The 26,568-nt window shown below is 46.6% G+C and overlaps 1 protein-coding gene across 1 annotated transcript; it reads left to right on the forward strand.

Moving 5' to 3' along the window:
- The first annotated feature begins 219 nt into the window (after positions 1-219).
- Positions 220-19,579, forward strand: LOC128272166 (adipokinetic hormone/corazonin-related peptide receptor variant I-like). Its single transcript, XM_053009923.1, has 9 exons — positions 220-427; positions 11,188-11,378; positions 12,504-12,731; positions 14,488-14,689; positions 15,579-15,732; positions 15,808-16,004; positions 16,715-16,858; positions 17,849-18,135; positions 19,379-19,579. The coding sequence occupies exons 1-9, from the start codon at positions 220-222 to the stop codon at positions 19,577-19,579; spliced, it is 1,812 nt and encodes a 603-aa protein (XP_052865883.1).
- The last annotated feature ends 6,989 nt before the right edge of the window (positions 19,580-26,568 follow it).

Here is a 26,568-nt window from a genome sequence, read left to right on the forward strand (position 1 = left end):
CCGTCCACTAGAGTGTCCTCCAAGTGTCGATACACGATTCGGCGGGACACGCTGCGGGGGTTGTGTGGAAAGTAACAGAAAGAAAAATCCGCTAAAATATTGTCTGGAAATTTATTTTCGGCGTCCTGTGTGTGTGAATGTGTTTGCGTGTCGCATTGGTGTGCGCCAGTTGCGTGTTTCAGTGGCAATCTAATAAAACAACGGCAACCACGGCTCTGAATGTACCTGGCGGCCGGATTACTGAACATCATGGATATATCGCTCCAGCATGAACATCTGCAGGAGTATCTACAGAGCGTGGCCGCCATGTCGAACGGGACGCTGCCGTACGGTCTGGGCGGCCCGTTCGGTGCCCTCTCGCCCAACGGCTCCGGACTGCTGCCCGGCATGGACAAAAATGGCTCGGAGGTCACCATCACTGCACCAGGTATAGGCTCCCAGGGCGCTCCAAGATTGCCCAACATGCCGATGTATCACAAAGGCACACCGCTTGCGTAAGACGGCCGGGTCGGACCGAAGAAAGTCGTCCATCACCCGCAACAAACTGTGTGCTTTTGTGCTTTCTGAGATTCTATGCTCGGTGCACCGAACCTACAGGACGGGACTACAGTCACTGCAGGTGGCCATAAACTACAATCTCGAACGTAATCCCTCAAAAAGGGTCAAGTTCATCTAGGAACAAACTGACCAGCGTGGAGACCGCGGATCGCACGAGCGGTACCTATTTGATGAATTTACGACTTCCGTACAACACGATAGAGTCCTTCGCGGCCACTGTGTCTTCGGTGCTCCGGTACCTGCAGACCAGCAAACAACTAACGGCCGCTAAGTAAACGAAACGATAAACGATCATTTGGCTCCCTACCGTGCACTCTGCATGGAAACATTCACTTCCCCCGAGTCCATGAACCTTAAAACCTCGCACAATAGACTCAAAGTCAATTTATCAGGTGTACAAATAGAAAACCGCCGTTTTTTCTCATGATTTGAGGCTTTATTGTAAAAAACTCCTTACAAACTCATTCTTCAAAGTAATTGCCATTGATAGCCACAACTTTTTCCCATAATTTGGGAAGCTTTTTAATTCCTCGTCGGAAAAAATTTTCATCTTTCGACGCAATCCATTCATCGATCCGGTTTTTGATGTCCTCGAAAGAACGGAAGCGCTGCTCGGCCAGGTCATGCGTTATCAATCGGAATAAATAGTAGTCTGACGGGGCGATGTCTGGAGAGTACGGCGGGGGGAGTAGTATGTGCCATTTTAATGTTTCCAGGTATGTTTTCACGACTTTGGAAACATGTGGTCGAGAGTTGTCGTGAAGAAGGATAACTTTGTCGTGTCTTTCTGAATATTGACGCCTTTTTTCCTTCAACGCTCGACTCAGCCGCATTAGTTGTGTGCGATACAGGGCTCCTGTAATGGTTACGCCTGGTTGCAATAGACAACGCCGAGCTGGTCCCACCAAATACAGAGCATCAGCTTCGAGCCATGAATGTTCGGTTTAGCTGTAGATGTTGATGCATGGCCGGGAAGTCCCCACGATTTTTTATGCTTTGGGTTATCATAGTGTATCCACTTTTCATCCCCGGTCACGATGCGATGTAAAAAACCTTTTTTTTTTGCCGTTCAAGGAGTTGCTCGCAAATGCAAAGGCGCCGTTCGATGTCCCTCAGCTTCAACTCGTGCGGCACCCAGTATCCTAGTTTCTGGATCATTCCTAGGGCTTTTAGCCGATGCGATATTGCTTGTTGCGTCACCCCCAATAAGTATGCAAGTTCCTGTTGCGTTCGACAAGCATCTTCTTCCAGCAAAGTTTTCAATTCGGCATGTTCGAACTTTTTCACCGGTCCGGGACGCTCCTTGTCTTGCACGTCATAATCGCCGTTTTTGAACTTGCAAAACCACTCCCGACACGTTCTTTCACTAATGCAGGCTTCACCATAAACTTCTACTATCATTCATTCATTTTTTTTAGCATGAAACGCAAAAAGCAACACTTCCCGCAAATGGCTCTTATTCGGCTCAAATTTCGCCATGTTTGCACATAAATAACACAAAGCAGAGTGAAAATAAACAAACGAGATTTTGTGGAGTTGTTGACAGATGCCTCAACTGTCATTGCCAGGGTTTTGCATATTTTTATCGTTTAATTTGCAGCTGCTAGCGCCGCCTATGGGAAAACGGCGGTTTTCTATTTGTACGCCTGATACAATATGATTTCGCACACCACAGGCCGTGGCATGGTAGCACGGAAAACTGACGGACTGTGTGCTTCCGATTATTAATTGAATAAATCAATCAATTTTCCGGTCGAACGCATATCGGTACCGATCGACGGAACACGAAAATGGCGAAACCAGTGCCGAAACCACACATAAAATCCCTTAATTAATGCGATTAATGCCGGCATCGTCGGCTGAGCTGAGCCACATAAAGCCCTCCAACATTCATGAACCTTCCCGGCCGTATGTTATCCACGAATAATGCAATTTTATCTCACACTTATCCCTGTTCTGCGAACCAAAGACGCGCTGGTCTCGATTGGAAAACCGGAATCCTGAGTGGAAGCAAAACCAGACTCCCCCGGGACGGAGAAAGATAGCTAGAAAGAGAGAGAGAGAGAGAGAGCAATATTGCAGACTACCGATCCTTTGATTCCACCGTGAATGATTTTCCAGCACCAGGCGTGATTGGATTCGCAATCCGAGCTTATCGTTGATTAGGTAATGTCCAAGGGAGATAACTAAATTTCCATTCACCATCGGATGGAAATCGTTCATTTTTTGCACCAGAGCACAGCACAGCCCAACGGGATTATGCTGTAATCGGTGCTCGAGGCGCTTTAGTTGAACAACTATTTCAACGGACCATTTCATTCTTTCCGGTGCTACTTTAATGTGCGAAGTGTACTCCAAGTTGAGCGCTACAGCCAGGAAAGCAATTTCACTTCCCACGAGCATCCCGAATTCTCATCCGTTCTAATTAATAAAATACCACACGCAGAATGAGGCCACAGCGAATCAATAATGATGCCATTCTGTCGGCACCGAATGGGTGCGGTATGCGCCAGTGGTTGATAAGCATTCAGCTCATCATTATGGCAACGCGACCAATGGCCACATAGTAATGAGATTTCGGTTATCATAACTTGCCATAAAGAGGTCTGCCGGTTGGCTAGCAAATGAGCCGTGTGAAAATGAGACCGGCATTATGTGAGCTTCTAGAGACAGATCAGGATGTGGCACGGAACATGAGCAGTTGTGCCGTTGACGGTACGCGTATCGGGGAATCCTTCTCGACGTAAGGTGCAACCGGTGCAGAACTGCTATTTTCTGTGCGACACACGATGGTCTGCCGTGGCAAGGGCAGAGATTTTCATACGTAGTCTGCGGACGTCCGCAGCGAACCTTGTAACACCTTCTTATTTAACACCCAACATGAGGCTTTCCTCAACCAGAACTCTGTCCCAAACAGGACAGCAGCACAGACAGATATTGGCAGCACTGTGTTTTATCTCTGTTGGTCTTCTCCTGTGCCCGAATCCTGCAACTCCCAGCTTACCGGTAGCTGTAATGAAGGATTTTATGGCCCACTTAGCGCGGGACGATACTTCGCGGCCATCGTGTGCCTTTCTTCGATGCTTCACTACCGTATCGTAAAACGTGCGAAACAGCAACCCACCTCTATTCGCTTGGTCAACCATAAAAAAGCGCATCCTTATCGTGCCCTTTGGCCGCCATAAGCTGTTGATGAATATTGAGTGTCGATCTGAACGGGTGGGACGGTAGATAATTTTCTCTTCGCCGCATTCATCGTCGGAAGGCGCTTTGGGGGCGGATTCTTGAAGCCGAATGTTTATTCATAATATGTACGTTCCGGGACCTTTTTGGGAACGTTTTGTGCGGTAAGAGGTGTTTAATGTGCCGAAGATGATGTAATGAATTAAACATTTAGTCGCACTTTGGTTGGGTAAGCACTGTTAAGTTAATTTTGTTGTACGAATGACATCTCGATGCCTGTTACGTTCCAACTTGCCACCTCCCTAGCCAGCGTTACCCCGCGTGGCGCAGGTATTAAGAAGGACTAATTAAGCGCCAAAGAAAACTCGCTAAATGTCAAGGATGATGGCATGGTGTGGAAAATTTACACGCTATCCGAAACCAATGGTGGCGTTGGGTTGTCTTCCTTCGTCCTCCGGTAGTTCTGCTGGTCTGCCGGTAAGTCTCTGGAACGTTTCTTAGCTTTGGAGATTATTAAAGAAAGGCGCCCGGCACCCAAACCAGACATAATTAATGGAGAGAACGGCACCGAACACTGCCATAAGTCAAAGGAGCACGTTTCACTGGCTACCGAGTTATAAATTTAACGCTAAGATGAAAATACGCTGCTGTGCACATATTAATTTCCATTTAGTTAGTGAGACCTAAATTTAAATAAATTTGAGCTTTTGGGCAAATTAGGTGAGAACAGGAAGGAACGGCGACATCCTAACCTAACAAATCAAATTGGGCCGGGGTTTGATTACGATAATGAAGTACAAACTCGACTCAAACACGGGAGCATGGGGAAATCTTCGCTTAATCATGATGTTGTCGTGATATTTTATTTTTTGTCCCTCGACCCCGGCAGACTAGCGATCCGAGGGGGGGGGGGGGACAGTGGCCGTCCTATATTGGCCGTTTGACTTCGTTTTGCTCCCTACATCCTTCTCAAATAATGGATCCGTGGATTGGATCATTGTCGTTTTTTTTTCGCAGGGTTCTCAAATTTCCCAACCAACAAAAAACGATTCACATGCAGCACTGTGTGCGTAAAGCCCAAAGCGAATATAATCCCTCGAGAATGTTCGCCCATAGAGCCCTGTTCGGATTTTCTACGACGGAGTAGCCCAAAAAGCCATCCAATGTTAGTCATACTCGGTAACGAAACGAAACCGGATGGTAACAAAAACAATGCTTACATCGCATGCATATTTGTGTCACTTCATGTAGCGGCTTCATCATTAGCAGAAAGCTTACCAATGCATGAGTGACACAATATTCAAAGATAAAAAATATTCAGGTTCAACACACAGTACAAATGATTGGATTGACGCCATTTTTGTTTACCTCTTTTTTGTAGGCGTCCTTTTTGTACCTCGATCCACTTTATACTCCTTAGTAACAGAATGCTGGTCCTTTTTCCACACCATTAACATTAACTCGGCATTAACATTAGAGTGTCTCGTTGCTTCGAAGGGTTGATCACTAATACACTCATAAAATGCACACATGCCTATCGTTTGCCATCTATCCTCTTGTGATGATCCGGCCAGGAGAAATTTTATGCTGACCACAAGGGAAATCCGCCACCGACGTAGATAATTCGTCGAAATAATTTTGCTTAATTCAAAAAGGGGAATCGTTTTTATGAAAGTTGAATGTTTCGTAGAGTGCCTTTCAAAGGCTACTATGCTCCACCGCCATCCTTTCGCCATCGCTCGCCTCTGACCCGTGGACGATCCACGTGAGAACGGTAACATTATCAACAGAGCCGGTGCTGTGGTCTCTGTGGATAAAATAAATTTTCTGCAAACAAAAAAGCTCTTCCTGTTTGGGGCTTCTTTTAGAGATGTTTTCGGTTAGCCCACCGTGCGGTTGTTAGAGTAGAATTCCTTTTTGGGGCAGCAACCCCGGATAAAGTGTGCTTTTCTGGTCTTCCAAACCACTCAAACCAGAAACCAAATTGCAAGCGTTCCAAAAAACCGACAGTCAGTCAGCTTTCCTGGGTTGGCAACATTCCTGGCACAAAAGTATTTCTTGCTTCATACCACGCAACTTGAATGACTGACTTAAAATAAGGTGCCAACCACCAAATAAACAACGTGGCTCAGCGCATGGTTTCTACTTTGGAGCTTGCCACATTTCACCACGCGCGACTGTACCGGGTCGACTGTAGTTAAAGATTTTGCCAGATGCTCGCCGACGAGTTCATTAAACATGTTTATCCTACAGAGCTCAATCACGCTCGAGACAGCCAATCGATCAATCAGTCGGTGTCTTACGGTGCTCAAACATGATTACATTGACTAAAAGCCACACACTCACGCTTGCGGTGGCGTCTGCATGTCTGCGCCTCTTTGCCAGAATGCCTGTCACGGGATTGTTTCATGATGTTTATTAATGTTGAAACATTAGGGATCTATAAAAAAGGCATTATTTCGTAGCAAAAGAGTGCTCCTCAAACGGTTTCATCGCGTCGGGGCCAATTCAATAACAACTTACCTCAGTCCAAATATTGTCCTCCGCTGATGGGCAATTACCGGCAAATGTTTCTCCAGAGAGAGAGAGAGAGAGAAACACGCACAAGTAGCCAATATTTCCTTTTCCCAACGGCATCCTTTGAAGCGTACCTTCTGTTGATTCAGAATCGAGCTGGACATTCGGGTGATGAAACAAAACAAAATGCCAAACCCGGTCCCGGGCTGGTGTATTAGTTCTAACGCAACCGTGCGATTACTCCGAACTAAATCGCAATGCGAACGGTGCCAACGGAACGGAAACGGATAATCCGGTAGTACGTACATTTGGTTTCATCGGCACGATGCGCCATCAGTGTCTCGCCGTTTCGTTAACCCAAATAGAAATTTATATTACAGGCACGTTCATTTTGTTTGTGGCCGAGTTAACTCTTACGTAGTAAATATTCTACGTAATGAGGCGTAAGCACGTCCGTTACAAGATACAATCAACAGGAAACACACTGAAGAATGTTTTTTTAATAATTCATCACTACAACGCTGTGTATGTTGCTGAAAAATCCTCACTTCAATTATCATTATTACACTGCGCTTCACGAAGCACGAGTAATCGGAGTAAGAACTAAATGATGAGGTAGTTGTCGAAAAAGTAGATATGTATTTAATACAGCTTCATAAAAAAGGAGTCAGTAATGGGTATCATACATTTATTTGCTTTATGGCTATCACCATTCAACATCAGTTGTTGACCCGGAAAGACCCACTCATCGGCTTGACGTTTCTTTTAATTCTTGTCAAACACTATCACGGCTCGTAGCAGTGTCAGCTAGTGGAGCTTTTGTCGGTAGCGAGAATCGTGATAAACCTGATCCGGAGGAAAACCACATGCAGTGAAACATATTTTCCTTGTTAGTTTCCCAACATTTATCGGGCACAGCCTAGTACGAAAAACGCTTGTGAAGCAAATAAATGAAGCTGAATTGTAAGCGGCAAACGGTACGAGGCGGCGTACGGGGCTTCAGGATCAGGATATTAATTAAGTATACCGAACACATGGTCTCACCGGATTTGCTGTTGCGGTTTGTAAGTAGAGAATGGTGCGAAAGTGGTTGCGCTTCGGTTACCGTGTCACGTTGTGCGTTGCGCCAATGAGAGTCGAATTGGCGAGCTGTGAATGTTATTACATTCTGCGGCATATAGAACAATCTATATTACGAGGCCATATAAGCAACGAAATGAATTCCGTCTGCCTGGTCAATTAAGTATTTTATCAATGCATGGATGCCACAAAATACCAAGAAGATGTTTCTATTTTATCGTGCAATTATTATGCCAACAAACGTTAGACAAATCGCTGTATTGCTTTTCTATAATGAATGGTCGTAAATGGTTCATGCGCCGCGATGCCTGTAAATGATTGTATCGTAAATCTTGTGGGTAAGTGCTGCTGTCGCATCCATGTGGCGGACGGGTAGGGTCATTAAAAATTTGGTCCCCTGTTTCGATAACCGTGGACGGTGCCATTATCTGACCTATTCGATGCTGTGTTGGGTGGATATTCAATAGTCGCCTGTTCAATAGGTGCTAATGGGTAAGAGCCAAAATCTAGCTGGTTGGCATTTTGTGAATCACATGGGGACATGAAATCCAGAACCGTTTTCGACACACATTTCTATTTATATCGCTACGCCTAGTCGTTTCAGAACAAACCAAGTAGCGCGACTTTTATTATTAATAATAAAACAATTTGTGAGGGGCAGATTCTTGTGAACCAAAACGCTGTGAAGATGCCATTATGCGAACCTTGTGCGACCTACTTTTGCCGAATGGCCGTGGTAAAGTGGCCTTCAGCTGGAGCGATTTTAAATTGAAAAGTTTAATGATTTATTCCAAAGCGGTGCACAAGATACTCGCGAATGAAATGAGAACCCGCAGGAAGCGATCCTTTCTTTCTTGAAAAGCACAAAGTGTAAGGAATGCGCTGGGAAAGTATGAGAAATGCTGTAGGCGGCCAAGAGGAACATATTTAACTTTGTCCCCGACCAGGCAATAGGCAACCGAGAGGCGCTCTCCTTTACTTCTCCGCATTTCGGAGGAAATTGAACGAAAAGTTTACCTGTGGCAAATTTACGGCCCAGCCCAACGTTGTCACCTGGTCCATACGACGACAGATGAAACTTATTACACTTAAAAAAAAGAAATTTATTAACCACTGTTTGCAGCTATCCGGTGTGTCCTTATCCGCAACGCACCGAGTGACGCATTATCTTTATATTTTTGGAACGAAGGAAGCGAAAATGATGGAAATATTTTCCTCCTATGCTTCGGCATTTTCCCTGATTGAGTCCGCAGTTAGTACGCACCGCGCAAGTGATCCTCTCGCGGCCCCAGAATGCGAGAATGACACAACGGGCAAGATAAATAAACTAAACTTTTCCCAGCGCAACATTATTGATTCGAAAGCGGACATAAACGAAGAGGGGCCAAGTGCGGAGAATTTCGTTCTACGTTATCATCAAAGGATCAAGTTATCGCATTTACATTCTAACGTGACAACTGGAGCCGAATTATTCCACTTTCGTTCGGTTTTAAGCTATTGCATTATGCGGCGAGCGATCAAAATGGGATTCGCGATTATACTTTTTCGATGACGATGGCTGTTTACTGATTGACACCCGCCCGGAGATTGCGTAGACAGGAAGATGACGTTGTGAATTTTAGATTTGTATATTTTCGCCCGAATTTTCTGCCAGTGGCAGGTAACCTTTCAATTTGATGTGAAGCGCTTGGCGTTGAATTATTTTTCTATGCTATTATCTCGCGGGAAACATTTGATGCGAGAGTCACAGCCGAAAGGACACGTGAAACTTTGTTAATTACCTTTGCTGGGTTTATTTTTAAAACAAATGTTGCTACACCTATTTGATTGATGCATCGAAAAGCATTTAGCAAAGTTCAACTTAAAGTCCTAAATTTTTCCCGAAAAATCCAGTAAAATCGAGACCCAAAAAACCTTTAAATTCAATGTTTTTCCGAAGGTCTGTGAGTAGGGATCAAGACAGAACAAATGTTCAAACCAACCATCGAAAATGAAACTTGCACAAAACGATGGCAAAGTTATGTGTCATCGGACCGTCCATCAATCTTATAGAAAGGATAGTTTCGGTGTCGGTAGAACAGAGGAAATAGAATGGTTTCCGATCGGTATCCGGCAAAACCGACCCATTGGTTATGGCGCTTCGGTTTGCTTTATGGAAAAGAGTCCCCGCTAAAAATAGCCAAAAGAAAAAGAAGAGTACTCTACTGCAGACCATTTGAGAACACGCCAAACACAAACCAAATCAAATTGCCCATAAATCTGCATTACGAAGTCGTGCTATTGTTTCGGTAATGAAATGGATAAAGTTTTCACAGCTCGTAACCGAATCGCAACCGATTTCTCATTAATCACACCGTTGATGAAGTATTTTCCGAGAAATAATTGCTTCAAATTAGAATCAGCCAATCAGCCGAGTGTCGGCACTGAGGGAACACTGCCGTCAGTCGCCCGTCTGGCGCTCTTTTCAACAACGTGGTGCATATTTTACGATTAATCAATTAGAGCCGGCGGAACGTTCGGATTTATTTACACCAAAAGGACGGCCCGAGATACCATCCGACGGTGGAGCTTCGTGAAGTTGCCGTTGAAAAATGAGCCCCCATTGGAACAGGACAAGCCACATTGGAGCAGGTGGAAAGCTTGCCAATCGTTCGCCACAGCAATTTGTTTCAATGATTGGTTGCCCGGTTCGGCCCCGTTCTGCGACTCATGGACATCTTCGGCAAGGTTGACTTCAGTACCGTATTGCGTATCCTTGGAGTGTGGGGGCGAATAAATTATGCATGCAAATTTGATTTCTAATTGTGAAAGTTTCCTTTGCGTTCGAGCTTCCGTTTCGTTGTGACGGGTCGTTGAAAGAGCCACCAGCCGTGCTCGTCGTTATCGTTGCTTTCGAATATCCTTGTAGATCTCAGTATTGAGAAAGCAACGGCCATCCAAAGCTAGAAAGTCTTTAGCCTGTCGGCTGTCATTCAGGCATTTAGTATCATGTAGGCATGTTAGGCAAATTATCAAGGTCCAATACGAAACTTTAACAATGCAAATGCGCTACTAAAAGCAAACTAAATCCACCATAGCATTTCGGAATATTCAAACGTCTTCCGTTCCGTTTCCATCCCGGAGCCTACTGCAAACTGACGGTTGTGACAACTATTCGATGTGTCGTACGATGGAAACGGTTCCATCGAGACGGAAAACAGACGATTGGTTATTGCTGGCGACGTTGCCGGGCGTTTTTTTTTTGTCTGCCTACCGAGAACAGTCTTAATTGCTTTTCAATGAAAGGGACCATGACCCAGAAAGACACGTCATTCATGCGAGCCATCTGCTCTCGGTCCCCGTCGGTGTCGGTACATTTGCGGTACAAAATAACATGCACTGTAAATGGTGCATGTTGCGATAGAGGCAAACAAGTTTCTGCCCGGGTCTCCGGTCAGGCAGCGAATTTATTTACATCATTTGCGTTTGTGGTTGATTTGGTCACGGCTATTGGCACGTAACCTCATCACCATCAAGTGCCACGTTTTTCGTGCTAAGTGTGCACAAAACAAAACACGTGAGCCGTGAGCCCTTGGGAATACACTGCGAATTAGATTGGGTGTCATTTGTTAATTGAATCGAGGGCATGCAAATGCTGATTTCCGGACTAAACGCCTGAAGTTATGCAATGCGCATGGCACAGTGGGCACGCTTTCGCCTGATTTGTTCTGCACGGTTTCGCTGCACCATTTGATCCTTGATTCGATGTTCAATCTGGCCAGGAAGGAGGGGCACCGATTGCTCGCAGCGCCGTTATAATACTCAGCCGTCCGCTTCATGCGCATTCCTTGTTCTCTTCTCCGATTTCAGGACACACGGACTCAACGGTGGCCGTCATCATAGTGTACTGTGTCCTCTTTGTGATAGCGGCCGGTGGCAATCTGTCCGTGGTCATTACGCTGTTCCGTTCCCGTCGCCATCGGCGATCGCGAGTTAGTTTAATGATATGTCATCTGGCGGTGGCCGATCTGATGGTGGCGTTCATCATGATACCGCTCGAGGTAAGTTGGCACCCCCGGGTTTGGCAGAAGGCCCATGATGATAAACTACAATTCCACGTAAAGTCGTTGGCACGTGACATGATTTACAGCATAACGGGTTCTGGGTTTGATGGTGGTGGTTGTAAATTATGGAAACGTTTCTAATTTATGAACGCTGTCTCCCACTGAGCCACGCTCTCCCTGTATGCCATCAGTCTGCAGAATAAACTCTTTGCTTTGCAAATTGAGATTGGTAGTGCAAAAAAAAAACGTATCGAAGCGTGGCACAGCGGCAAAAGTTTTGATACGAAATGATGTAATTTGATTTGACACCGCAAAACTCAATTTAACAATAATGGTTAATTTCGCGATCCACGGAACTCGCGCTCGCGTGCGGCCCGAAAGTACCGGTGAAGATGAATCGTTTTCGGATCTGAAACAAACGGCTAATGAACTTGCCCCAACTTTGGCGCCGTCCCACGTGACACCCGGGTGGGTACGACCAACAAAAAAGACGATCGTTAATTAAAGTATAGAAAGTTCAGATTCAGGCAACGTTCGCGTTCATTGAAATTGAGCACCTGCGGGAAAATTTGCACTCTTTTCTTTATCCTTTTGGTAAGTAAAACCACCATGCGGTTCAGTTTGGCAACGGTTGGCGTGCGAGCTTTACTTTATGGAACCATCGGAGAGCATGGATCTATGGAAAAAAACACATTCGATTTACACTTTATTATCACCATCCAACAGAGTTCGATGGGTTGTTGTGAATAATAAATTAAAAAATTACTCGGAACACATCCCATCTATCCGGTGAGCTCCAGGCTTCATATTTCTGGCCAATGGCTGATGGACTCGAGACATAATTTATTTAAATGAGTCACTCCGGTGGGGCCTGTTTTTACCATGCATAGTGCCACTAATGACTAATTAAACTTCGTATGCAAAATCATGTTGATGACCACCTGCGACTGCAATCCGCTCACCACGACGTCGGTCGATAACGGCTGTGAGCTCTTGAGAAACGCAGATTGCGTGAATCATAGCTATGAACCATCACCCCAGACACAGACGGAATGGCATGCAAATACACCGCGCCGCGTTAAGTTTAATTAATGGCCATCGTTTCCAATCGTTTCCCTCCAGGTCGGTTGGCGCATCACCGTACAGTGGCACGCCGGCAACGTGGCCTGCAAGGTGTTCCTGTTCATGCGCGCCTTCTGTCTGTACCTCAGCTCGAACGTCCTGGTCTGCGTGTCCCTGGACCGCTGCTTCGCTGTGATATACCCACTGCGCGTGTCGGCCGCCCGCAAACGCGGCAAAATCATGCTCGGCGGAGCCTGGTTCATTGCCTTCGTCAACGCTATGCCTCAGGTGAGTAGAGTACTCCTGTTCCGGCATCGAAAAGCGCATTGGACCGGCTCTTGGTACGCGACTGATAGAGCTCCAACCAATCCTAACCTCAATCGACTAGCTAGCAGACGTCCATGGAGAAATCAATAAACGCCTGTAAGGAGGCACCAGAGCGCAAACTAGCGACACATTGCAATCGCACTTCCGGTCAAGGGATTTCACTCGGCATCGGGAACGGACGTCCTCGCCGGAGGACGTTATCTACTTGAAACACTCCTTTCCGCGTGTGTCACTCACAGCGACAACCCTGGGAAAGCTGTCACGGTGGCAACTAATAGTCAAGCAGCAGCAAAACAACTGTTTGTTCGCACTTGGCGCGGTCGTTACAGAGCGACACTAACAGCGGCTAACAATAGCGATCGTTTGTTATTTTTTTCAAAATGGCGAATACCGTCCGTCCGTACCATATAAATCAGCGGTACCACCAAGTGCGCCAACTATTGCCAGAGAAGATATTGAATAAATAATGGACACTTTGTTGTGGACATTTCCTGGACTCCTTTGTGTCGGCGTGATTCATATTCTCCCGCACCAACTCGCGTACTGGCGAAGGAAGCACACAATTTGTCACACGGGATGCCACCGGGGATGCCAACTTTGCAAGCCAACCAGCGGTAAGAGGTGCTCTTGCCACAGAACTCAATTCATTTACGACACAGCCACTGATCCTGCGGGGTGGTTCCGGTCTTTGGCTACCGTAACACTGTCTTTTTTTCGTGCGGTTTGTTGTGACTCGGTGTCGCGTAATTACATTTGTTTCTTGGCACATCTTGGCACCGAAAGCTGTTGGCAACCTGCACCGAGTTGTTTGGTGCCACACTACACTACTAAAGTGATTACCAAAGACCCGCCAGTTACGAAATTAATTAAGCAAATCTTACGAATACTCCGGGAAAAACGGGAAAAAAGGCAAGTAATTAGCGTGTGAAGAGATGATATTTCGGCCCTTTTTTCTTGTGAACCCGAAACCCGGAGCTGAGACGAGATCCTTTTTGGGGCTGGAGGCTCGACTCGGAACCCAGATGACGGTCGCTTTTCCACGCCCCGACTGTGATGTCTGTTTTCGCATCACACTCGTGCTCTGCTCTGCGGTTAGGCTGGTTGGGTCCCTTGGCTGGTGATGCACTTGCCAAAAAGTTTACCCAACTTTCTCCGTCCCTTGTCAGCCCCACTTGTCAGTGTGGCTCACGTTCACTCGTTACCGAGTCGAGTGGGCCTCGAGAGGTTGCGTATCCTACCCCGAAACATCTTGCAATTGGAACCACACGTCCTTCATCATCGGTGACAGTGGCAAGCTCGCCCGACTTTGTCGAAACCGTACGGGGTCTTTCGCCATAGCCGAGCGGGCTTTGCTACAACATTTTTTCCGTACACTTCAAATCAATTTCCTCCACGTGGCCGGTGGCTCGTTAGAGCGCTCGCAATATTATCTGCAGCTGTCAGGGCTTCAGTGCTCTCAAAAGGGGGTACCGTTTTCCAGTTGAGGAAGATCGATTTTCGACGACCAAAGCAAATCGGTCAGCGAACGCACGCCCGTGACCTACTCGGCCAGCACCAGCACGTGCACGTGGACCACCGCATCAACCGTTCCACTCCGAATGGACACGATTCTTCCATTTCCGGCCAACAAACGTCCCCAAGTCGAGCCCCAGTTTTTCCGTGTGCTCCGTGTTGTTTATCTTTACTCTACCGGTACCGGTCCTTCCGGCTTTTCCAGAGCATCATCTTCCGCGTGCAGCAGCACCCTCAAGTGCCCGGTTTTACGCAGTGCGTCACGTTCGGGTTCTTCGCCACGCCGGGCCTCGAGACGGCGTACAATCTGTTCTGCGTGATAGCGATGTACTTCCTGCCCCTGATGATCATCAGCGGTGCGTACACTGTGATCCTGTGCGAAATCTCCAACCGGTCCCGGGAAAAGGGTAAGTCCCAGTCCCAGAGTGTGTGTGTGTGTGTGTGAGAGAGAGAGAGACAGAAATAGATAGAGAATACCGGAACCGGAACGCGGGAATTAACTCAGCTAATTTTTCGCTCTGACAGTGGCACCCGTGCCCGGAATGCCCGGAAAACTCAGTTCACTGTGACTAATGGTTCCCGGAAAAGGCTCACGAAACGGGAGTTGTTTGTTTGTTAGGAGGCGTAACTTTACGCTCCGAGCGTCACTTGAAATTTTTGTGAACAAAGCATTAAGGCGGTTCGAAAATAATGTGCTCTTTATTACCTTTTTTTAAATGACCTTTTAATTTAAATGAGCTGCGTTTTCAGCAACAACCGTCACATTCACGCTGGATTTTTACTAAACTGAAACATAAGTAAAAAATGTCTAAATTCTATTTTTATTTTTGTGTTATTTAACCGACCAAGCATCTGGTCGAGTATCGGCCAAGAGTCTAAGGAGACATTGGTCCATCTGCGTCTCTGCGACAAGTCAATTTAGTATCCTTCGAGTTAAACATTTTGCTCAGAGAGTCAACGACAGTCAATTGCGAATTCGGACTCGGAGTTAAGTAAGGTTTTATTTTTCCAGTGAATAGTCTGGAAAAGCCAAACAAGTTTTATTAGGGGATTCACCCTACCCAGTCCAATGCGACACCTGCACCTGCCCGTGGAGTTCAAGCTCCGTGTCGAGTGGTCTTGAGAGACTTTGAAACGTGAAGCGTGTAATGGAGCGTAGTTCGTTTAAGCCCAAGTCACGGTCCAAAAGCCATCCTAAGGCAGCCCAGCCCAGACACTGCGGATGCCGGCTTTTGGCTTTCTGGGAGCGGTATGGTCGTGCCTGACTCGTCGATGTGCTTGTTTCTTCGCCGCCAGAAACGAGCGATTCCAACACCCCCGGGACGATGCGTTTGCGGTGCAACGATCTGACGCACATCGAGCGTGCCCGGCAGCGGACCCTGCGGCTCACCATCACGATTGTGGTCGTGTTCGTCTGGTGCTGGACACCTTACGTCGTGATGACGCTCTGGTAGGCTTTCATCGGGCTTAGGGGTCGGCTTTCGAGTAGTGGTCGCTCACGCTCTTAACCACGTATTGCGCACAGGTACATGTTCGACAGGGAAAGCGCCGCGAAGGTGGACGTTGCCGTCCAGGACGGGCTGTTCCTGATGGCCGTTTCGAACTCGTGCATGAACCCGCTCGTCTACGGATCGTACGCCATGAAGTGCCGATTGCCCTGCCGCCGGCGAAACACGCTCGGGGGCGCGCAGACACCGAACGCGGCTCAACGTCGCTCAACAGGTACGTAGATGGTACAAAATGCTTCTTTCTTTAATTTTGTTGCACGTTCGTCCGATGTCCTTTTAGTTGCGACCGTCAACCCACCTCTCTGGCTTTGTTTGCATGGTAACTTGTGTAGAGTGTAGCGGTATTTCCAAGAACGGGTATCGTACCCACGAACGCCCATAATACTTTGTCAACAAACCACTGCTGTCGACCACAATCATGCCTCGGATACCAGCGGGCAAACCAGGCTAATAGTTGTAGCCCAGCGCAGACACTGTAGCCGTGCTGATGTTGGTAATTGAATGACAGTTGGAATGGTAGAAACGGACACGCTCACCGCACGGACATTTATGTACCGCATGATCTCAACAAAGTCGTACCCAGTTCGTCCAACGACACTATACGCCTTACTCGATGTTGTTTCACGAATTATGCAATATTTTTGTGCCGATTTTGTTTTTAGCTTGCACGCTCTACGGCCTGTATGTGAAGGTTCGGAATTAGCAAGACACTGCCTTCTCGGTGAATGTTCGGTGATGAATGAGCTCGCTAGACGTAGACCTAGAACGCATGATTACCACATTATTCTTCGTTCCATTGGAGATGGCAGAGATTTCTTATTGAGGCCGCCGAGCTGAGGAGCCGGAAACGAGCGGAAACACTTTTGCAGACGTGCCACACAACAATCGCTACCATATCTCCTACCTACCTACTACTACTTCCAGATGCAGTTTCCGGCATCATTGGACCGCACTCGGACCGGCTGACCGGACGGGACAATAAGGACGAACTGGTGGTAGCTGACCACCGGAGCATGACGATGAATCATCTCAACCAAAATGGTGGCATTGCGCTGCTGCAACCTACAGGTACACACACACACACACGCATTGCGCATCCCAACAAGGCCGGACCAAAAACACGTGCCGCACCAGGCGCCTCCATCGGCTGGGCTTCGTTTTCGATTAGCAGCTCCGATGCCGGACGGAAACATAGTCCGAAGTGCAATGTGCCACAAACTTACCGAATGTTTTCCGGGGCGGAATGTCCCGATGCCATGCTGCTCGGCATGCTGCATTCCTGCACAACGGGTTTATTTCCCGAAACTAGTGTTAGGTGATTGGTTTGTCACTCTCGAAACGTGATGTGGGTATAAATCGCTGCGTTCGCCGAATACACCGGACGTTGGTCCTCTCGATGGGGACACATTCGTAATAGGATTAAGAGTTTTGGTTGAGCCAAACTAACGCTTCCAACGTTGGCAACGGTGTTGGTACAGTTTGTACGATTGCAGCCTTAGAGAACTGTGTGCAGGGTACATAATTCTCAGGGGTTTTCATTTCCGCTCACCGTTAGCAACCGTAACCGTAGTAGAGTTAGCAGACTGCAACAAACAAATACAATCTATCAAAGGTCTCGATAGATAACTAGGTTAAATTTGATACCAACAAATCGAAAGGGGGTGTCGAGGCATCCTGGAACGTTGCATCGCACCGTGGACTTTGGCTGTAAAAGCACAGGCAGCCCTCGGCGTGAATAGATAAATTTGTCGACATCAAATTCCTTTCGTCTCCAGCTATTACCTTTCAGCCATGTACTGATCCTCTTCAAATGTTGAACCGGAACAAACATGGCTCCTTCGTTCCTTCGCATCTTTGATTTTGAGCAACCATCACTTTGAAGCCGGAAAAGAAATCGGCTGACGAGTCGTAGAGGTCGTTTGAAGATAGCAATTGCACAAAAATGACCAAAAACAGTGCAGCTAAAAGTACTAAGCATGTTAGAGAATGAAATGGCCACTCCTATTTATTTACTACATGCTGCTCCGTCTGGTCTTCTCTGGTCTCTTTCTTCCCTAGCTTCCCTAATGCGATCAACCAACGGTGGTCCTGGGCAAGCTGCAGTGGGTTCCGATGGCCCGGGAACGGCCACCACACGCTTTTACAATCGGTTTGCAAGCGGAAGCAACGCCGCTAGCACCGGTAACTATCACGCAATTACTACCGCCAGTTGTTGCGCCACGACGACGACCACCACACGGCACGCCAATACACAGCAGGAGCAGCAGCAGCCGCAGCAGAAGATGCTACTCGTCTCCGCCGGCCCCAGCACCAGTGGCCCCAACCGGAAGGGCATCGGAAAAGAAGTAAGTAGCCAGCAGCTGTTGCAGGGTTCGAGGGTTCTTTGTTTGACAGGGACCGACCAATCGGACCAGCCGAAGTTGATTGAGATGAACCTTGAAGTGTGCTCGAAGCGAGATGAAGCACATCCGCGTAGTAGCTGCGACCCTGTGGCGCTGACCCTCTGACAGATGGCGTTGATTGAGTTAACGAACAAATTTATTTTGCTTCCTAGGCAAGGGGAATTACAAGCCGACTCGAACTCTTGTTTTCGAGTTCCGTGCGCGAGCCCTTTATTGCTTTTGACCCCACCCCCTGGGCCACAGCGTTCTTCTGCTTGGCCGAGCGAACGGATCGATTGCTACTTCCGAAACGAGCCCACGTGGCCCACGTCTTACGATTGACCGTGACTCACCGCAGGATGTCCCGTATGCGAATAAGTTCAACCAACACACAGAAAGGCCCAACAAAAGTTGGCCAACTAACATTTCGCGGACTCGAAGTTCGCATCTTACGGTCATAGCGCTGTCCAAGGTCTGGAGATTTCTTTCACCACTTAGTGTAATTAACACCCGAACATGAACTGGCCTTAACGGCACGGAATCTGACCGGGAGATGAAACTATGTAACCGTCCCCCGACATGATCCGCTAAGCTTGCTGATCAATTACGCCTCAATACGATGTGGAATGCTATCACCATTTCGAGGCTCAGCTTAAACGCGAAATCCGAATCCATTCATTTCGCCACAAGCGTCAGCTTGGCGAACCACCTCAAAGTCCAGCTCGCACAAAATGCAACCAAATGGAGCCAGTCCAGTAAATGGAGTAAAAAATGGACCAAAATTAATTAACTGCAACCACAGGCTATGGCGCAACATTCTCTCCGACTAATCAAAGGTCAATTAGGACCGCGGTCCTAACGAATTGTGCTTGCGAAATAGTTGAAGCATGATTACAAAGTATACGATAGCACTGTGCCGCGCTGAAGTTATTAATTAAATGAAGCTTTCACAGCATCCGGCCCGTGTTGGGACGCGGGCTCGCTGGTTTTTAATCTCCACTTCAAGTGCGCAGCGCAGACCGAAGCTAACAATCCATTCACCGGTCAGCTTGTAGACAAGGCAAGGTGTTCCTTATGTTTGCGCCACTTCGGAAGGCACTTCCTGTCGCGTCCGGGGCGGGAGGAAGGGTGCGAGAAATTAGCATACCAGCATGTGTTTGCCCACCGAGTTCGCTCGCTTCACTCTCGTTTATCGCCACTTTCACAGCACCACTCGAGGACGAGCTACTGGCCCGGGAGCGGCGGCAAGAGCGACCAGCCGAGCTACAGCGAGTTTGCGATGGTGGCCGACGAGCACTCGCTGATGCTGTCCCGACCATCCTTCTACTCGGACCCGACGCCCCACGACTACGACTCGTCGGTTGAGTGCGGTCTCACCCGCAGCCTCGACACCGGCGGCTGGCGATGATGATCACCGCTGGCCCGAAGAGCGACGCCGAGCACTGGGAGGACCGGTGGCGCTGACACGTTTGATGACATCGTGGTATCAACACCAGCGGCCATCGATCGGATCCCTCCCGTTAAACCCCAAACATAAAGACGGTGCTGATCGTGCATGATAGAAAGCGGGCGCTACACCGTAACGTTTGATTTTATTCCTCGAGTGGTGCTGGTGGGTAGATGGGATTTTTATGTTTAGTGGCGCAGAACAGGACAGGGGTCAAAATGTTGACCTGAAGTACACGGGAAAGAAGTACAACCCAGGCAGTAACGAGTTGTGAGAAATTTTGAAATGTGATGTGAGTGAACGCGTAACAAGTAAAACGTTTTCGAATGGTTTGATCTAAAAAGGCAACGGCGAATCCCGTAGCGTGAGCAACAAAAAGCGTATATATTTATACATTCAATTCGAATGCGTATTTTTTTAAAGCCATAGTTCTATTTAAATCAATGTACAAACTGAATGGGTATTTAATCGAGTGAAAATAAGCCTACCATTACTACTACTACCACTACTACTACCAATACTATCGCTAATGCTGCAATTCCGCATCGAATGCACAGCTCATCCAATTTGAACAATTAAAACAATTTAACAAATATCAAATTAGTTAAGAAAATTTGCAAAAAGTGCATTGTTTTTCGTAAAACAGCGGAGAAGTAACATTTTAATCCTTTTTAAGAAAAAAACATTCCATTCAAGAAATACGAAAATTGGTATATAATAAATAGTATGATGTTTCAGAAGAGAACAGTACGGTTTCTATCGTTGCCGTAATGGTTTGTTATTCATTTATTTTATAATTCACCGAATTAATGCCGAGCCATGGTTTTTTTATTTTGTCCAATGTTCATGCTGCTGAAGTAGGCGTAGGTCACAAGTTGAGAGCATCGAGCACTGTTCGCAAACGGCTTCCGGGCTACTGGGATCCGCTGGAATGCTGTGCCTACATTCAGATCCATCGCAGTGCACTGGGAAGTTTAACCGGGGCCACACAACGAAACCAGTAGCTAAATGTTGGTGGCGCGAAACGAGCCCTTTCCCAGTGACCATCGGTGCTGGTGCCGTAACAGGAAAGTTGTTCAAACTAATTTCCATCAATCGACAATTTACCAAATTCCTCAGTCGCGGAATAAGCTTCAATTGAGGGAGCTTTTAGCGGGACCGTTTAATATTGCAAAATTAGTTTTCGGTTTGATTTTTGACCTATGCTAATGGATGATTATATAAAGCATACTGAAAATCGTTACCCTCTTTTCAGTGTAATTGGTCAATAGGTCTCTCTACTATCGATGGACAAGTGGCGGCTCACAATGCTCGCTAATGGCTCTTTTTGTCGCCATGGCAACGCCAAATAAACGTGCACTATGTTGTTGACGCACGTGCGGGCATTCATTTCTGATTTCCGCTCCCGAAACAATGACACGACTGATTTCATTCGTATTACGCCACACTCTGCTGAGCATACAAATTATTGTAGAGCGTTTTTCTCGGTGTTAGGCAATTATTTTTCGTCCCGCCAAAACGAATTCTCCATAAAAAACGCTCCGCTGGTTGTGGCACAGGAATATAAGGACTCCCATTTCGTGACAGTACGGACTCGTGATTTATTGAGAATGGCACCCGAAGCCCGCGAGACGCAACTGTCCAACTCAAACGGTAATTAGGTGTTTATTTCTTGTTCGTAGGAAATGCCGCTCCATGCCGGTTCTTGCCGGCCGTCTCAATTGCGCTGGCTTATTTATCATCGTGCGGCCTCCGGCGGCCGTGAAGAACTTTTTAAGAACAGCACAATTTTGGTTTTGTAATTGTTTGAAAGTACTTTTTGGAATTCGTCATGCTGCGAAACCAGTTTGTAACGAAACAGTTTATCCAGCGAAACGGTTCAGTCCAAATTTACACATAATAACACTGACATCGGCTTAATTGCGACGGCCCGTCTGTCCGAAGCCAATTTCGGCTTCTTTGAAAAACGGTCTGTAAATTAGATACAATGTTTTAATGGACACCAGAAGCATTACACGGATTGGACACGATGATACTAAGCCCGAAGCCCGAGAAAACCCTCATTTGACAAGTTTTAGTGACCCGCGCGTCCGTTGACACGAATTCTTCTGGACCCTACATTAATGCGTAATGCGATTTTGTGCTCTTGGCTTCGCCCGTCTCAGCCTGAACGAAGCCGACGGCAGCAACGGTATCCGTAAAAGCCAAGAAGCTCTGTCCCAAACGCGAAATCTGAGACGCGTTGGGGCCTCGTGTAAGCTCGCCAGGCGGACGATAGAATGAATCTCAACATGTCAAGTACCGAGACGGGGTTTTTCTTTATCATATTAATTAATCTCATTCTGCCGCTGCCTTCTCCAGAAGCTCAACAACTTTCGGCGACTGCTTCAAAGAGAGGTAAATCCTCGGGCTGGTTTCGTGCACCGCGCGACAGTCACGAACAATCTGTGAACTGTGGAGGTCACGTTGCTGACTGGCAACATTAGGTTACACCATCCACAGCCGCAGGTGCTTACCGTATATTAGCATAATAAGAGTGATGTGGTGCGATCCACAGTACTGCCACCAACACGGAACGAAGGTGGCACATCACTCTTCTGCCCGCCCATGGGTAATTGAGATGGCAAAATGTGACTGGATACTGTTTGCGGACGAACGTAAAGGTATGTAAAATGAGAGTAACGTACTTTTAAAATACACAACATAATTGGCAGGATCATTCATAAGCAGCGGTATCAGCCATTTATCAACTGAACTGGCAACGTCCTATTAAGGACGAGAAAATCATGTTTAATAATAATATGGGCACTACCACGAAAGCTACCACCAAAACCTTGTAAAACTTGCTCGTAACAAGGGTTCACAGCAGATCGTAAACAAGCAATAATTATGCCTCACTCACTGTGCGGAATGTCGGTGTTATCCGATAGCGACCGGTTCGTTAAGTTTAGTAATAAATTAAAGCGATTATTGCTAAACACAATTAAACGGGTTGTCGCTTTTGCGCACTAAATCCGACCTTTTAAAACCCGCGGCGGCTTTACCTGTCCCAGGGCAGAGCAACCGCTGCCTTCCGTCGACTTCTTTAAGGGTTGGGCCACCGTTGGACATCGAATCTTCGGACGGTCCACCGTGGCGACCGATGTACTGACGGTTGTTCAAAGCAAACCCCACCGCCGTAAGACGCTGTACCGCAGGTTTGGGATGGGAATGGCATCCCCCGCCCTGAACCGGGAGGACAACATCCTTCTGAGAATCTTCCCACCCAGCGCCGGGAACACAGAATTAGAGGGTAGAGTTTGTTATTTTGGGACCAATGCCTATGTGAGTACCGGAGTGCTGTGAAGGATCGCTACAGACGCTGCGAATCGAGGAGCGGATGGTGATGGTGGTGGTCCCTTTATTGTGCCGGGTGAAAGCCGAGCTGATTTCCGCCGCCCGACCACCGTGAAGCGAAACTTTCGAGCGAAATAATGGAATCAAAAATTAAGCTTTTAGCCAAAGGATTCCAGCGACAAAGTGTTGAAAACTTTGCACTAACTGGAACCGCCCCATGGTTCAGTAATTATTTACGTTAACTGATGAGCAGCCGTTTCGCTCCGTTCAATCGTTTAACTGCGCTTTCCATCAAAAGGATGTTACGCGAGGCTTCAATAATTCACAGGACTTCGAGTAGGGCTTCAATATTAATCCCTGCATCCGGTGCATCTGTTACGTACACGTACACGTGAAATAGGTTCCGATTTGATTTGAAAGCGTACTATGCGGCAGCATACCAATCTCAGACGCAGACGTAGTTCAACGAAATTAATTTGACTTTCTAGGAATCGAAAAACACTTCACCGTTCCCAGCTTCCCTAGCAACGGTTTCTCAAAGCTTTTGCTTCAATCAAAGCACTCAGCATTGCCATACTGACGAATCAATTTTCTTTACTTCCCCGGTTGCTACGTTGTTGAGGTTCAGCGTTGGAGTTAGAATGACGAGTTCCCTTTGTGCTCCGTGTTCCGAGAAGAGTGTTTAGCGAGATAGTATTGACACATGTTCATTTAAAATGCCCATACTACTTAACAATAAAACCTGCAGTATTATTGGGTCAAGTAAAAAGTTTCCGCCGATGTTCCGCTAAATGGCGTTGGCGTACATTTAATTCGGTAACCACTCGTCGCATCAGGTAAAAATTATGTGCGTTTGATAGGTGACACTCAGAGCTACATTTTTGTCAACAAGAGTTTTGCTATCAAAAACACAGTTGAAAAGTTACAGCGTCAACAAAATGAGTGAAAATAAGGAAGAAATTCGCCATATTTTCAAATATTATTTCAAAAAAGGGAAGAATGCGTCGCAAACAGCTAAAAAAAATTGTGCAGTTTATGGTGAGGATGCTGATTCAGAAAAATCAGGTCGTGAATGGTTTGCTCGTTTCCGTAATGCAAATTTCGATGTCAAAGATGCATCTCGCTCCGGTCGACCGAATACCAAAAAAGTCGATGAAATTATGGAAAGGATTGAGCAAGACCGGCATGTTAGCAGCTATACCATTGCTGACGAGTTAGGCATCGCTCAGAAAACAGTTTGGAACCCTTTGAAAAAGACTGGACACAAAAAGAAGTTCGATGTTTGGGTGCCACATGAATTGACGGTGAAAAATTTAATGCACCAAATTTCCATCTGCTAGTCTTTGCTGAAACGTAACGAAATCGACCCATTTCTGAAACGACTGATCACTGTTGATGAAAAATGGATCACGTACGACAATAATATGCGAAAATCTTCGTGGTCGAAGAAGGGTAAACCCTCTCAAACTGTGGCAAAGCCTGGATTGACGCGCAGGAAGGTGATGCTCTGTGTGTGGTGGAATTATGAGGGCGTGATCCATTCTGAGGTGCTGAAATATAGCCAGACGATTGATTCGGCTCTCTACTGTCAACATTTAACGAGATTGAGCCAAGCAATTGCAAAAAAGTATCCAGCATTGATCAACAGAAAAGGCGTTGTGTTCCAACATGACAATGCCAGGCCACACACATCTTTGATGACCAGGCAACAATTGAGATCGCTTGGCTGGGAAGTTTTAATGCATCCATCATATAGCCCTGACCTTACACCATCAGATTACCATCTGTTCAGATCTCTGCAAAATCATCTTAATAGCCGTACGTTAGGATCAAAAGAAGACTGTTAAAAGGAGGTGTCTCAATTTTTTCATTCTAAACCAGCGAAGTTCTATGCTGATGAAATTATGGTGCTACCAGAAAAATGACAAAAGGTTATCGATCAAAATGGCACATACTTGCTTTAATAAAGTTTCTTATAAATAAAAAAAATTGTGTTTGAAATTTGGTTAAAAATCGGCGGAAACTTTTTACTTGACCCAATATTTGATTCCTTGCAGCGAAAAGGGACTACTGCAATACGAACCCAAATCAGCATTCGAATTGCGTCAAACGGATCGCAACGGCACGAAAGCAATCTTCTTTTACATCCTTCGCTCTGGAGTCGCTGCAGTGGAGTTTATGGAATGTTCCCGGTTGTAAACCTTCGCAGGCGGCCTCTCGTATCAGTTTTAAATGCTAACCCCCCCCCCAAAAAAAACATGAGGCATATCTTATAAGTAAAATCTTCGTGTATCAACGTTCATCGTTGTTGTGACGCTCATACACGCAGTAGACCCCCCGGATCTGGGGGCTTCGGATTTGGCAATTTCAGCCAGAACAATCGTAAAGCAAATCCAAAGTGTTTTATTAAATATTCAAAGCGCAGCGGCAGACCCTTCGCAGCTCCTGGAGGTGCTGGAGCCATGTTTGTAGCGCGTTGCTCAGGATTTCCTAACTTCACGCGCGTTTGTGTACTTTCCTAAGCAAACGCAAACACATAGGAAGCAACGTTTTCACAGCGGGAAAAAACCACGCACCGGATCCGACACTGCCCACGACGGTAAACATTTGATTGCAGACAACACATGATAAAAATGGTCCATCAGTCGATTGGACTTTGGTCGCCAACGTGTTCTGACGAACGACGTGTGGTCGTACTTCACTTTGTCCCCTTCAAAACCTTCGCTAAAAAGTATTGCCCGAGATCTAGTCGATGGGATATGTACATTTGAATATTGCCTATCTGTTAAGGATCAGTACGTATGGCACGAGTGCTCTGCATGATTCATTTGCATACCATATCATAAGAGAGCATCCGTTAGCGTAAAACAATTCAAAAAAAGAACGGAACGGCTTAACTTTTATGCGAACTGAGGCTACCGTCGATTCTTTGTGCCTACGATGCATGAAGCGAGTTGAGGGCCAAAAGAAGATCTGACGATGCTGATTCAGTTTCGTCGCTTCCGAGTTTCGGCCACTTTAAAGCTTCACGCTTTTGGTCCCGCCCTTGTATATAAACACTTTTTGCACTTCATACGCTTTATGAAGATATTAAATAACTTTTGCTAATAAAATGAGTAAACTCGTGTGAAAAAGTGCATCACGAGGTCCGGACCACTGTGCTGTTCACGGTTTGCATAAAACATAATGTTTTGGAGCAACAATGCAAGGTTCTCGAAAACTTTCTCACTGCTCAAAAGAACTTCGCTCTACCTTTTGGGGCACGTGGAGATAGGACTAGCGTCTCTGAATGACGGTTCGCCACTCGTTTCAAGACTTGCCGATGCCGGTCCATCTATTTTTCAATCTTTTCAACAACGCTCTACTTCAACGCTCTCGTCCTGTCGGGCTGCCGTAGCTTCTCAGTAACGTGGTATCTTTGGTAGAGGATCCCTTATTCCATTCGTTTCGCTCGACGCGGTTTCGTCAATATTTGAATAGCATCTCCGCCGAGATCAATAAAAATATTTTATCCAAATGGGCCCGCGCTCCGGTCTTTCGAAGGGCTGCTTGTTGCTGATTGCGGTGCGTGGTCGGTGTGTAACGCATTTGCCTGTATCGTATGAAGATTTTGT

The sequence above is a fragment of the Anopheles cruzii genome, chromosome 3, assembly GCF_943734635.1.
Source record: "Anopheles cruzii chromosome 3, idAnoCruzAS_RS32_06, whole genome shotgun sequence".
Classification (NCBI taxonomy): domain Eukaryota; kingdom Metazoa; phylum Arthropoda; class Insecta; order Diptera; family Culicidae; genus Anopheles; species Anopheles cruzii.